Source organism: Ctenopharyngodon idella, chromosome 15 (assembly GCF_019924925.1).
Source record: "Ctenopharyngodon idella isolate HZGC_01 chromosome 15, HZGC01, whole genome shotgun sequence".
In the NCBI taxonomy this organism is placed as follows: domain Eukaryota; kingdom Metazoa; phylum Chordata; class Actinopteri; order Cypriniformes; family Xenocyprididae; genus Ctenopharyngodon; species Ctenopharyngodon idella.
In genome coordinates this window covers 19222495-19236559 of record NC_067234.1, presented here as the reverse complement: position 1 = coordinate 19236559, position 14065 = coordinate 19222495, and the positions used below count along the sequence as shown (strand labels likewise).

General features: G+C 37.6%; 1 protein-coding gene and 1 pseudogene across 1 annotated transcript in view; one reads left to right on the top strand and one right to left on the bottom strand.

Annotated features, from left to right (window-relative positions):
- Positions 1–2988: 2988 nt before the first annotated feature.
- LOC127495571 (serine/threonine-protein kinase pim-2-like) lies at positions 2989–5814 on the bottom strand (annotated as a pseudogene).
- Positions 5815–7236: 1422 nt separating this feature from the next.
- The window catches only part of gab2 (GRB2-associated binding protein 2), a 73850-nt gene continuing 67021 nt past the window's right edge, over positions 7237–14065 (top strand). Inside the window, exon 1 of the mRNA XM_051862429.1 lies at positions 7237–7769. Within this exon, the coding sequence (XP_051718389.1) occupies positions 7698–7769 (72 nt within the window). The 5' untranslated portion in view covers positions 7237–7697. The remainder of the gene's footprint in view (positions 7770–14065) is intronic.

Genomic DNA, 14065 nt, shown 5'->3' with positions numbered 1-14065 from the left:
ACTATTTAAAGGCATATTCCCTTTCTGATCATTTTCTCCATATTTATATTCAATATAAATGCATTATAAATGCACAATTAGTACAACAACATAATATAGGCCAATCATAAAACACTAAATCGCGTATAGGATTCAGCTGAAGTAAGATCCTTCATTAGGTACATCTGTCCATTAGGTGGTGTGATTCTCAAGACAACAAGACACGTCATATCCTGCATCCCAATGTGCATACTATCCACCCTATCTGCCCTAAATAGTAATGAATATTACTAATGTCACATACTATTTAGGATGGATAGTATGTGCATTGAGACGCAGATATACTCTCGGTAAAGTTAGTGACGGCTGGTTCTAATCCTGGGGAAACACTCTGCTGAGGCTCATTACAAAGCGTGTACTCTAGATAAACAAACTGTATGCATGAGCTGGTATCGGCACAGTGAACTTTGTGGTTGATTGTCTCTGTCTGTCCCTACAGTGAGAGAGAGTCGCGTCCCTTCAGTTCAGTGGGCCTGGTGTACACGAGTGAGTGGGAAAACAAACCAAAGAAACAACAGTAGGCTTCTTCATACACATCTTACATCTTCCTAAATCACCTCTACAAGTGTTCACCATATATCTCTGTAAAAATGTTAAGTATGGTTATTTTATGCGTTTGAAGACTATAGATTACATGCTAAAAATCAAATAGTGTAAATATGTTATGACATGTAGATATTTTTGAATTCAGCATGTCCATGAAGCCTATTTCTTCTTACTTTTCCTCACATCCATGTGCTCACTGCTCATTCCTGATATTTTTGTTGTTGTTGTTGTTTTGGACAGTTTGCTGCTGTAGACCTCTTGGTGCCTGGAGTGGGGGAGCTTTTGTGGATCCCTGACTGCGTCCAAAATCACATACTTCACTACTATAAAGTAGGCGCTGGTAGGTCACATGATAATGACAACATGGCAAATGTAATAAGTCAGGCTGCACACATTCATACTATATAGTACTTACTTTTTTAGCGTAGTACTTATTCAAAACAAGTACCCACTCAAGAGAGAATGCCATTTCGGACGCAGCCGCTGAGAGACGAGAGACTAGAACTTTTGAGTCAACAACTAGCACTGTAAGAATATTTCCTTTTTAAAAAACAGTGAAAAAAAATGGTGTAGAAACAATTTTCACTCAGAATTTTCTAGTGAATTTCACAATTAATTATAAAAGAAACAGAAATCAAGACATTGAATTATATGTGAAATACTGAAGTAGAAAGTCAGTATTTTCACAGTATTTTCTTGTAAAACATTCTCCAATAACCCTTGTTTTATTCACGAATAAGAAAAATCATTTTTTACAGTGTACTAATAATTAATAAAATGTAATACATGCTGTAAATAATATTTTAAATGGTACAAATACATAATATACAAATACACATATTTACTCAAACTCTTATTCTAATTTGTAATGAAATATATATTTTGGTAAATCTGAAAAGACCTCACTGTATATTCTGTATTGAATGTGAATGTGATTTTGTACACAAATATGTAAATACAGCACCTAAAATGGAGTGTGATGTTTTCCAGATGATGCACACTACTGTATTACTAGGAACTATTCACTCACATAAATTATTGAATGTACTTTGTTATTTTTCTTTTACTGATGCCATTCGTGCAGTTGTTCCCAAACCTGTTCCTGGAGCAACACTGCACATTTTGAATGTCTCCTTTGGCCCTGTCCCAAATGGCACACTTCATGTGCACTTGACAAGACCATAGGGTGTCCCATTTGTCATTGTAGTTTTCAGAACAGTGCTCAGGAGTGCCCCTATATGCCCTCAATGCGAACTTCTGCTGAACCCGTCCCGCACTGAAGTGAGCGCCTCTGCAGACTTCTAGCCGACAGTCAAAGGACGCATTACGTCACGAAAGTGTGGACCACGAGGGCTTTGCTTTTCATCTGGGACAGGGCCTTTGTCTGACACCCATTTCAGGTCTTGGAGTCTCTGCTAATGAGCTGATGACCAGAATCAAGTGTGTCTGATTAGGGAAACATACTAAATGTTAAATGCTGGAGAAGCTTCAGAAACGAGACTGTCCTCCTATAGGTCATTTACGTTTTAAAGTCATGCGCCCTCTAGCCGGCGTAAAAATAATTACAGTGTCGTGTTACGCCTGTCATCATGAAATGACGTATGACCGCCATTACTAATCAAAATGCGTGTTCATTTAAATGCAATGTGTGGACTTTTTACACCATTTGTCCTATTTCCATTTAGCAAAACTCATTTTTTTATTAACAACTACATCTACTTCATCCCTAAACCTACCCTTAGTGATTTATAGTGCATATACACTTTATGAGCACATGCGTTCCCTGGGATCAAACCCACAATCGTATGATCACATGATTGCATATTGCAATGCTCTCCCAATTGAGCTACACGAAACCCAAATTATGATGCAGATAAAAGGGTACAATGCATTAAAATGAAAGTGTCCTGTTGTCGATAGGGACACAACTTTAATAAACGCTCCTATGAGTCATATTTCAGGGAAGTGACAAACGACCTATATGGGCGTTTTGGTTGGAAGACATGTTGCCTAAAGTTTGTTTTTTTTTTTAAAAAAAAAAAAAAAAAAAAAAAAAAAATCTTTTTATTATTATTTATGACCAATATTGCAAAATCATCAATCACATTTAATATCTGCAAAATAAAATCATTCTCTTTGTCTTTTATGAAAGTGTTTCTTTATGGATTTAAATAAGAAATATTCAATGTTAAGATTTAAAATTAGGTTTAAGTTTCAGTTGAAAGAGTGCAATATGTCAATTTTCATTCAAGGTTTTCATTTATCAATTATGATTTTTCCATGTACTGCAAAACCATGTCTTTTATTGTTTTGAATTTGAAGTATAAAATATACAATTTTACACAAGTTGAAGGCACTGTATGGTAACATGTCTGATAACTTTTTTTTGACTCAACAGTAGATCTCTGAAGGCTCTGACAGGAATCTCTGCGGCTGTTCAGAGGAGCTGCTCAACTCTCAAATTATTTACAACAATACAATTATTTATTTTAACATCCTTTAGAAAGCAATAGCGCCAGATGCTAATGTTGCTGCTTCAAGCCAAGATGCAAGAGGCTAAAGTGGATGGATGGAGACGCCACTGGATTCAGCCCGCAGACACACAGATGAACAGATGACACTTCTGGAGTGACCGCTCTTACACCTGGAACAAATAAGACAGAAATGAGTTTTGTTGCCTAAATTCATTACACTTAGAACAGATGAGAAAAGTTCCAGTTTCTCATATTTAGGTGTAAATTATGAAGTGACTTTGAAGAGCTCCAGAAAACTACATGAAGTTCAATATTCTCATTTACCCTCAGTACTTCTGGATGTTTCCATCTCAGTACTTTGGTCCTTCATCTCATCCTGAGCTCTTGTTTTTGTGGATTTTTTCATCAAACAGAAAGAGATTTTCTGAACTGATGACACTTCTGGAGTGGCTGTGAGTGATCTTACACCTGGAACAAAAAACAGAAATGAGTTTAATTGCCTAAATTTGTTACACTTAGAACAGGTGAGATGTTCAAAATACATCTTAAATAGTTTCTAGCTCATGGCTCGGTACCTAAAACCATTGGTGGTAAATGATCCTTTCCAGATCAGGTCGACACTCAGGCTTCTGCTGCAGAAGAGAGCAGATCAAATGGCAGCAATCTGTGCAGAAAGATGGAGAGACGTCTGATTATTACCGTAAACTTTACATCCACTCTACTGAATCCTTATTCTAAGATCTTCAGGTCAGAAAGCCGACAAATTCCTGCATTATCTATACAGCCATCTCCTATGAAGTTTAGCGTTAGAATTGTACTTGTACAAATCACCTTCTGTCAAGCCAGGTTTGTACCAGGTGTTCATATTGATCCTGTACAAGTCGAAAGTATCTGGAAAGTATCCGCACAGCATTCTGAACAAGAGGATCCCCAGAGTCCAGACCGTCGCCGGCTTTCCATGAAACTCGCCCTTCATCCTGTACTCCGGAGGGCAGTACATCATTGTGCCTGGAGGAAAGAGATCTCAAGTTTGAGTCTCCACCGCAGCATGAGTTCACTGATTCACAAGAGTTTCGAGAACTAATACACACCACAGAATCTCGTGTAGGCAGATTCTGTCAGGAGATCGCCGCACCCAAAGTCAATGAGTTTGACCTCGAGGTTCTTAAAGTCTATCAGCAGGTTCTCTAATTTTATGTCTCCATGGTAAACCCCCCGGCGACAGCACACATCAGCGGCTATTGTTGCCCCCCACATGATGAGCCGAGCAAACTTCTCGTCGACGCTGCCGCCGTTTCTTTCCACAAAGCGAGACACATCCATGCAGTGCGAGAAACGCTCGAGGACCATGACGTAGAAGTCCTGCTGATCCTGCCAGTCCAGCAACTTGATGATGTCCGTCGCTGGACCTTTATTGGCCAGGATTGTCAGAGCGACTTCTTTGGGAAGGGGCTCGGGATGATCAGGCTGGAAGAAAGAAACATTATATGATGTCAGATGGTTTTAAACAGGGCCTTGAGTGAGTTTGTCTATTGAAAAATCACTTCTACTCACAATGCTGATACATTCCGTGTGTTTTGTCTTTTTGACAAATTTCACTGCCACCTGATGGACAAAACAAAAAGCAATTAATGTGTGTAGAGGTCGTATCATATATTCCAAGTGAGAATTTAAGTTCTAACAGATCAAGAGCCCTAAATAGTGAATACATGATACAGGTAGATGGCTTGTGTTGTATAAAGTTGTATTCCTAAGTAAAAAAAACATCAAACCTTTTGGCCATCCGCCAAACGAGTGCCTTCATAGACGGCACCAAATCCACCTTGCCCCAGCTTACGGCCAATTGCATATCGGCAGCAGATGTCGTCTATTAAAAGATGAACAGAAGAAGACGATGTTTAGTGGTGCTGCTTTGCAGATATAGTGAGATTATTGTTGGGGACTGTGGCAGGAAACTCACCCTCAGGTCTCATGTTCACTTCATTACTGTCCAGCAGTTTCGTCAGAGGAGACGTTTCAACTGCTGTCAGACTGACTGGAGCGTCGTGAACATGAGTTTGGAGCTCCTGAAGGACCAGAGGCTCAGCAGCGGGAAGGACTTGAATAACACCGGCAGGAGGTTCCTCGAGATCAATGACCTCTACAGATCTGGAGATGGACTGTAGAGACTTTTGATCTGAAGAGGAGAATATCAGCACAAGAAGTTAGCTAGCAGTCAATTAACTGATAAAATACTGATTTATTGGGAACAGCGACGCTTTGATATCAAAGTAAATTACTAATTGTTCACCTATTGATTTTTAAAGTACAAAAAAGTAGAATTTTATTGATTTTTACACTTAAAGGTCTATTTAAAACCATCCTATAGGGGGCAGAAAAGTTCCTGTTACTCATTTAGGTGTAAATTATGAACTTGAAGTGACTTTATAACATAGTTGTGTCATTTACCGTCGGTACTTCTCCTGGGTGGTTCCGCCTCAATATCTTGGTCCTTCATTTCACCCTGATCTGAGCTCTTGTTTTTGGTGGATTTTTTCTTCCCACCGAAAGAGAGCCACTTAAAGAAGTTGCCCACTTTCTTGTTCTTTTTCGGGCGCGAGTTGGGAAGCACGTCTCCCTCTCCCTCAGCAACATCAACAGGCTTCTCATCAGGCCGATGAGGATGTTTCTCCGCCGTGCTGCTGCTGCTGGGGTTTGGGTCGTAAACCTGCTCGCCATCCGTAAAAGATCGTACTCGTGAACTTCTCTGTCCCATGATGAACCACTGATGGTATCAATCAATCAGACTAGATCAGCTACAAACCGAGTGAGTGAGTAAAATGTGAAGAGTTGCATGTTTTTAGACGCGCGACATTCTAAACTCACTTTGACGACATAGTGGCTAACAGACACAGCCTAGCATAGGAGTTTAATTTAAAAAACAATATCAAAACAATGTGTAATATTATAGCCTATCATCTCTATGATTATACAATTACATCTGTATCTAATGTCTGCAGAATTACATAGAAAGACTAACAATTGAAATTCATCGTTCAAAACAAACGGCGAAAATATTAAACATAAACATTGTACAGTTATGTTGTAAACATCACCTGTTTATTATAAATAAATGCATTAAATATAGCCTATCATCTAAATACATTTAGTTGAAAATATTGAACACATTCTTAGAAAAAAAAAATATATGTAAGGCCAAATGTAGCCTACTGAAGTGGCAGGGAAATGGTAAAAAAACAAACATTTTCTATTGATTGTAGGCCTATCTGCTAATAGCCTAGCTATATAGCTATTTTGTAGGCTATGTTTTTAGATATAATCAAAAAGTTAATACGATGCATAAAGCATTTACAGTACATTATCGCATCACATCGACAGTGTTTGTTTGCACATGCAGTCTTGTAGCTGCTATATGTTCCCCTTTTTTATTTTTGAGAAAATTGCAATATGCTTTAATAAACTTTACACTGTATTTTCATGTGATCAAACAATGCCATTATTATTGGAAATAAAATGTCATTTAAAAATATCACGTTTATTGTAACACAAATCAAACAAATGACTTAATGTGATCCACCTCATACACACACACACACACACACACATTTGCTTTGACAAAACATTTTACCTGCTATGTAAAAAAATACTTTGACCCATTAAAATCTAATATAACAACAACAAAACCATAAATCTCTCATTCACATGTTTTTTTTTCATGATCCACAAGCTTATGTATTAAATATTATTTATTTTTCCCTCGTTTAAATGTTTACTAGTCTAATGTGCACACGCATTTCCGATCATCTGAGGCTGTCAATTTGACATGGATTAATTATGTAAAGAAACAAACATTTCCACCCATAGTGACCTTTTATAAAATGAAGCAACAAGTCCTATACTACACGCTCCCTTTGTGACAACTTAATCCATATTTAAATATATTTACATAAACTTGTGAAGCGCGTGTATAGCTGATTTCCTGCATTACATAAATCTGTCCACTAGGTGGTGTGTTTTTCAAACTAATTGATACGCTCGGTAAAGTTAGTGACGGTTGGTTCTAGTCCTGGGAAACACTCAGTGCGCTCTGCTGAGGCTCATTTGATAACATTGGATATTAGACTATCCCTTGAAGTAAATTTTACTTTTTGACAGACGCTTACAAACTTTAAATAGACTTAAAAGTGCACAAAGCGTGTAATCTAGTACTAAAAACGAACTATACGCGTGAGCCGGTCTCTGCGCAGTGAACTCCACGCTTGTGATTCATTGTCTGTTCATCCCTACAGTGAGTGAGAGAGAAAGAGTCCCGTCCCTTCAATTCAGTGGGCGTGGTGTGCGTGTGAGTGGGAAAACAAACAGCAGACAACCAACAGTACTTCCTACATCTTCCTACAACTCGAGCGTTTCTCCTTCTTATCTCGCGTCAGGCGTCTCTCTCGCGTGTAGTGTTTACAGTGAGTCCTGCTGAGCTCAGAGGACGCGTCCCATCATCACTAAATGACGCGCCGCAGCGCTGCAGATTTACATCCACTCCACAGTTCCACACGCGTTCAACATAGATGGACCCGCATCATCTGAGGACTTCAGAGTGATATTACGGTTGTTGTGGGTTGTGTGTTTTTTTCTTTTTGTAAAATGAGCGGAGGGGAAATCATCTGTCAGGGATGGTTGAGAAAGTCGCCACCCGAGAAGAAGCTGCGGAGATATGTAAGTGTTTGCAGTGCTATGTTCTTCTATGTCAGAATGTTGTGTTCTTCATATATACAGTAACAGTGATGCAGAAAACTGTTAACTTTTATTAACCAACTCTCTGGTTCCTTATGAAATAGATATCAAAGGTGAATATTAGTTTATAAGTCAACAAAATGCACTTCACTCTGTTTTTAATGACAGTTCTGTTGATTAAAAAATGGCTTAAATCAGCCTTAGATGGTTTTCTGGTCTTAGCTGTTTTAGGCTGGACTAGGTGGTCTTATTGCTTGGCTAAGCATGCATTTAGCTGGTCAGACAGCTATCAAGTGCCCAAATGCCCTCTAAAACATACAGACCAACTTGACTAGACTGGGAGACCTTTTTTCAGCAGATGATCCTGATCATCTGAATATCATACATAACAGAGCAGGGTGTTTGTATATAGCCTACATAAAGATAAGCCAAACCTAACAATGACATCTGAGATGTTCACAATTACTAAAATAGAAATGCGGCCAACTGATATTGGTTTTAATGCAGATCATGATGTCAGTATCTAGACAGCAGGGCGGCAGATAAAAAGTTGATTTATATTTTACACAAATTAAAGGTGCAGTCAGTACATTTTTTGCTAATGGTACACAATGATTTACACATAAAGAAATTAGCAATTTAGCACTTCTAAAAAAAAATAGGTTTCTGTATGGCGTGTGTCGCCTCTTCGTGGGTGATGTTGAGATCACATGACCTGCCATGTCATGTAATTGACCAAATGTTATTCTATATAATGCTCTCAACAGTCAGTACTCATGTTTTATAAAGCATAAACGGGTCATTGACGAATAAGGTTTTTAAAAGTGTAAAAAAACATAATGGAGACAATTAATTTTGAAGTTTTATTAAGTGTTAACAATGAGATTGTGGTTTTTATAATCAATTAACACTGCTTTTGTCGTTTTTGACAAAATTTGTCACCAAAAAAGTAATTTGGTTTAACCAAAATTTCGGTTTTACCGAATGACACTTTTGGTTATACCGAATGACAATATTTTCAAACAATGCTAACAGGCTGATAGCTAGCTAGCTAGCTGGCAAAAGGACAAACATTTTATATTTAGTACAAGCTTTTAAAATATTACAACATTTTCCATGTTTTATAGCGGTTGTACCGAATGACCTGATGTTTCAGGACATGCGTATGAGCAAGTGAAAACATGAGTGTGGTCCTGTGCAGGTGTCTGAATGATGTCATATCCTGTCACATGATATTGACCGCATGACTTGATCCAGAATGGTCCCTTTATATTGGTTATTCCGAATGACATCAATGAAATTAATTTTTCCGGACATTATTTCTCATAACAAAGCAACGACTTTTACACATAATTTTAATACAATTTTGCACTATGTTGATATATGATGTTATAAAATCAGGATAGAATAAAAAATATATACATTTATTTCATTTTAAGATATTTTAATCACAAATGAAATGGCCGTATTGGCCTTTGGACGGTTATACCGAATGACAAAATCTTTAAAATACCCTTATATGTAGCAAAATATAATTAACCTAAACCTTTTGGATTCAATAAAAGAGATCTAGTTGTACTACCTTACATACTTTGGATGTCATATCTTTGTTTTTTATTATCATTAAGGCCTTTGGACAGAAAAATGACCCGTAATGTCATTGACCCAAACATAAAAGTCTAGTAATATGGTATGAAACTGCAGCAGACTAAATTTCATGTATCCAGACCAATACGTGTCAGAATAGTCCAAAACACTTTGGGGCGAATCCAGCTATTTGAACATAAAAACTTACTGAGTGCATTTTTAGTGACGACAAGTGAGATGCAAAAGTGCTAAAAATCAAACAAATGCTTATTTTACACAACGTTTCCTCAGTTCACTAGAAGCATTGAAACAAAAATGCGATGACAAGGCAGTTAATACATTTCAGAAATGACACAAAGAGGAACTAACTGCTGTTTATTGGTCATGCTGGCATGTTTAGTTGGCGTTGCTGATAATAGACCAACGTATATCAGTCAGGACAAGATTATTTGCCAATGCAGATCATTTCAAATTGGCCAAATATTAATCAATATGGTCAATATAGTCTTTATTGTTGTTCCAACCTTAGCAGGTGCAGCCTGTTTTGCACTAGCATCTGTCATGTTAAACAGAAAAACTTTGACTAGTTCATGTACTGTCATAAAACACACATTTATTATTTGGGAAGACCACCAATAATACCTGCTTTATAATAAGATTATGACTATTATAATCTGGACTTAATTGAACTAAAGAAGCTGAGCACAATGGGGTTTGAAGACACCACAGAGACACCGTCTGTCTCCTAATTCTGTTTCGGACAGCTGTCTACGCAACTGTTCCTATTAAAAGGGCAGAAACTGTTTACTGCCCCTCTTTCATCCGATATAAGCTTGCTAGTAGTCAGTTGCTGCATTATTGTAAACTGGAGGCCACTGTTGGACATGTGGAGGCCTCACAGCCTTCGTTGGTGCCTGAACGTTGCTTTCCGGTTTGCCAGAGCAGATAATGCGTCCCGCACAAAAGCTGGGAAGGCCTTCGGTCTTAGATCTCATAAATACAGCTGTCTCATGTTTATCTACAGTGTTGCATTACATGACTTCTCCATCCTCCTACCTAACTTTGCCATGATGTCATCTCATTCTCCGGCTCTCTCTTTCTCCTTCCTTCTCTCTCGGTTTTATTGGGAGAGCCCGTATCTGCGTGTCCTCAGATGCACACATGCTAGGTCATTTCCTCATTGTCTTCCACATAAAGCAGCCCTGTCTTATGTGGAGCTGCACAGGAACTGCTCATGTCAAAATAAGTGGGCAGCTGGGGCTGGGAAGAGGAAAAGCAGACACATGTTTACCTTATAAGTGAAGGTCAATACTCCTTAAATCAAAAAACAAGGCGTTAAAGGAATAGTTCACTCAAAAATTCAACATATGAAAAAATGTGCCTGCAAAACTCCAAAAACGTACATATACAGCACATACAATTCACTGCAGTTTCATGATAAAATTAACACTATAGCTGCAGTAAGGCCCTGTTTACACCTGCTATTAAGGTGTGTTTTGGTCGATCAGATCACAAGTAGACGAGAGAGACACATTCCTGTTTACACCTGGTGTTTTAATCTGTCTCTTTTGTCCACTTTTGACCAATTCTGTCCTGATTTCTTCGAGGAGAGGGTCTATGGGTGGGTAAATGTATATGGGTAAATGTATGAGCTTTTTCAGATCTTTCAATCTAGTGAATGAAATAAGCTCATGCAATTTACATGTGACTGGAACGTGACTGGAGATGACGTAAAACATACGGAGAGCATCAGCTTTCGTTTCTGCTCTGATAGCCACAAGAGCATGACAAACGCGGTGAGTTTGTGTTAGAATTCAGGAATGGTGAGAGAACATTGTGTTTTCCCATCTGGTTCCCATCTTATTTTTGCACGGTTACTTGCACAATAGTATGTTATGATCTCAAAACACTTTTATTATAGTAAATTGACCCTTTGCTGGGAGTTTCATTGACAGGCGATCTAACCAATCACAGCGCCGAATCTGTTGTTATGTCTGACAAAGCAGTCAGAGGTGTTAGTAGATTAACGTTGGTGGACTTGAACTTGAAAAATGGTACTGACGTCTTTCCGCTGTTGAAACATTCATGTTTATTTGATGCTATTAACTAGTAGGAAGAGATTATCGGTTCACGAGCCGCTTGAAAAAGCCCATTGAAAGAGCACATTAAAGAGCCACAAAATGATATCTATTTTTTAAATTTCTTTAAAAATCACAAAATTATGAGACTTTGTTTCATATCATTTGCTATGTTCAACAATATGTTCATATTGTTGAACATAGCAACAGTAACTAAAGGCGGTGGGTCTTTGTGAACGGCCAATTATTTGTAAACTAAGGGGTCGTTCGCGCAAAATGCATTTTTTCATTCCAATGTGTTGCTTCTCCATTGTTTTTCTATGTAAACGCGCTAGATGGACATGCAAAACCGTTGCGCTCGCGTCTTGCCTCTTTTGCAGCGTCTCGTGCATGACAACTTTTAAAAAACGCATATCGAGACCTTGCGTTTTTCCCCCATTCCACTGCCCACGTTTCTATATAACGCTCTTTGTAACGTTCTGTGTGAACGAGCCCTAATACATTTTGTTGTTTACATCACATAACCAGCTCCATATGTATACACTTAGTATGAAACTAGGATTTCAGATGTAGTAAACTTGCTCAGTAATTCACCTGGTACAGCGTTTGCAGTGCAGAGCGCATGGGTACAAGGCCTGTGAGTCAGGACACTCGGTAAAAGAGCTCAAAGACTTGTTGAAGCAAGATAAAATGGCATGGTTGCATCAGCAATTGCGTTTTTATCGGGTTTTTGCTTTTGTTAACAGCTTTAGTGTAGGTGGTAGACGATTTTTAGCACAACTCACCAGATATTTTACTTTTGAATGTATCTTTGCCACAATACATATGACAATCAGCGTAATAAAATGCTGCCAGATTTACGTTCATTTGTTTCGGGTAAAACTAAACGCACTTTTAGTAACATTCACTGAACATTTCAGTGTTGCAAAACGTGCAAGAAGCAATACTATATCATTTTGCAGAAATGTCGCCACAGGTCATATTACCAATGAGCCTGGGTTGCAAACATGAAAATTCTGTCATTATTTGCCAGAATAATTGGTTAGAATATGAAATATTTTATGGTGCTTTATTATTGTTTTTTTGAGCTGTTGTTGTATATCAAGAGTTGCGTAACCAGCTAAAAATATTTCTATTTTTGTCTTTGTCAAGTTTGGCACAACATGACAGTAAATAATGACAAAATTGTCACTGTTGGCTGAACTCTTCCTTTAGATCCATTATAATCTTGAGGTCTTGCGTCCAAAAATGTTCTTTTCACATAACAAAAGACCAAAAAAACCCAGGTATGGACATTTTGCAGACATTCTCAAAGGAGCTGGACAGGGAAAAGCCTGTGCCAAAAGGACTAATTGTCCCATCTAAAAAATTCCTTCCACTTAAACAGGCTGGTGCTGGACAATGACAGCCATTAACAGCACTGAATTGCTGTCATCTGACATTACTGACATCCTCATGTAGAGAGATATTTTAAGCAGCTGAGGATTTCAGCATTCCTCTTGTAAGGTGTTTTTAGGAGAAAAAGAACTGGACAGTTAGGGCTGGTTAAAGATTGAATGGTTTAAATTCATTCACATGCTTTTGGATCGATGACATATAATTTCTTGCTGGTCTATAAATGTCTTGTGTTCTTTTGAATGCCAAGGCAAATGCATTACAAAGGGAATTTGACTAATGCATTTGCAATAGTGATTCTGAGACTTGAACGGTTAGTACTTCCTTATTCTGTTTAGTTTTCTTGCTATTCCATTCTTCAAACTGGTTTATTTAGATTACCTCAGTTTCAAATAAATATTCAAGTAGTAATTCTGTTTTTCATAGTAAAAAAACCAAAAAGAAACATGCTTTCCATGCAAGTTCAGCTGTCCTTAAAGTGGAACAGGTAAATACACGCTTTAGAAGTTATCTCCTTAACGTCAATCCTGTCATGTAAATAGTATGCAAATACACATGGCAAACACCCTGAGCAGTAACAGCCTATAGTAGTAACAGTTGAAAACTGACGTAGTAAGTTTGCTGATAACTTTTATGACCTCTCTGGGAGAGTAGTCTATATTTGCCCTAATGTTTTTTATGATATTTTTCCTGTTTTTATTCATTTAATTATGTCATTTTTTTATAGTAGTATGTATTTGCAATAAAAGTATGACTGAGATAAAGATATCTCTGTTTACATATCTGGAGAACAAGATACTGGTGCTTGCATTAGAGAGAGCATGAGAGCATTGAGTAAATGAACAGCAGTATCAGTATCAGCCCCCCACTTCTTTTATCAGATGGAACATTCTGTATTTTATGGTCCTAAATAGCCTCCTAATTCATGATGGTAATGCAGGAGAAAACAGATAAAAAATAAAAAAAATTCTGCATAGCAAGTGACTCTCATGAAAACATGTCCAGGTCATATTAAACCACAAAATCAATAGGGAAAAAAGGAAAGAAAAATAATATATTTTGCATTGTGACATTAATAATTAATTATACTACTGCAATGTGTCACTTTTTTAAATTAAATATTATAATATACACAGCATTGGGTAGTAATTGATTACATGTAATCTGGATTACATAATCAGATTCCAAAAAATTTAGTACTTGTAATTAGAATATATT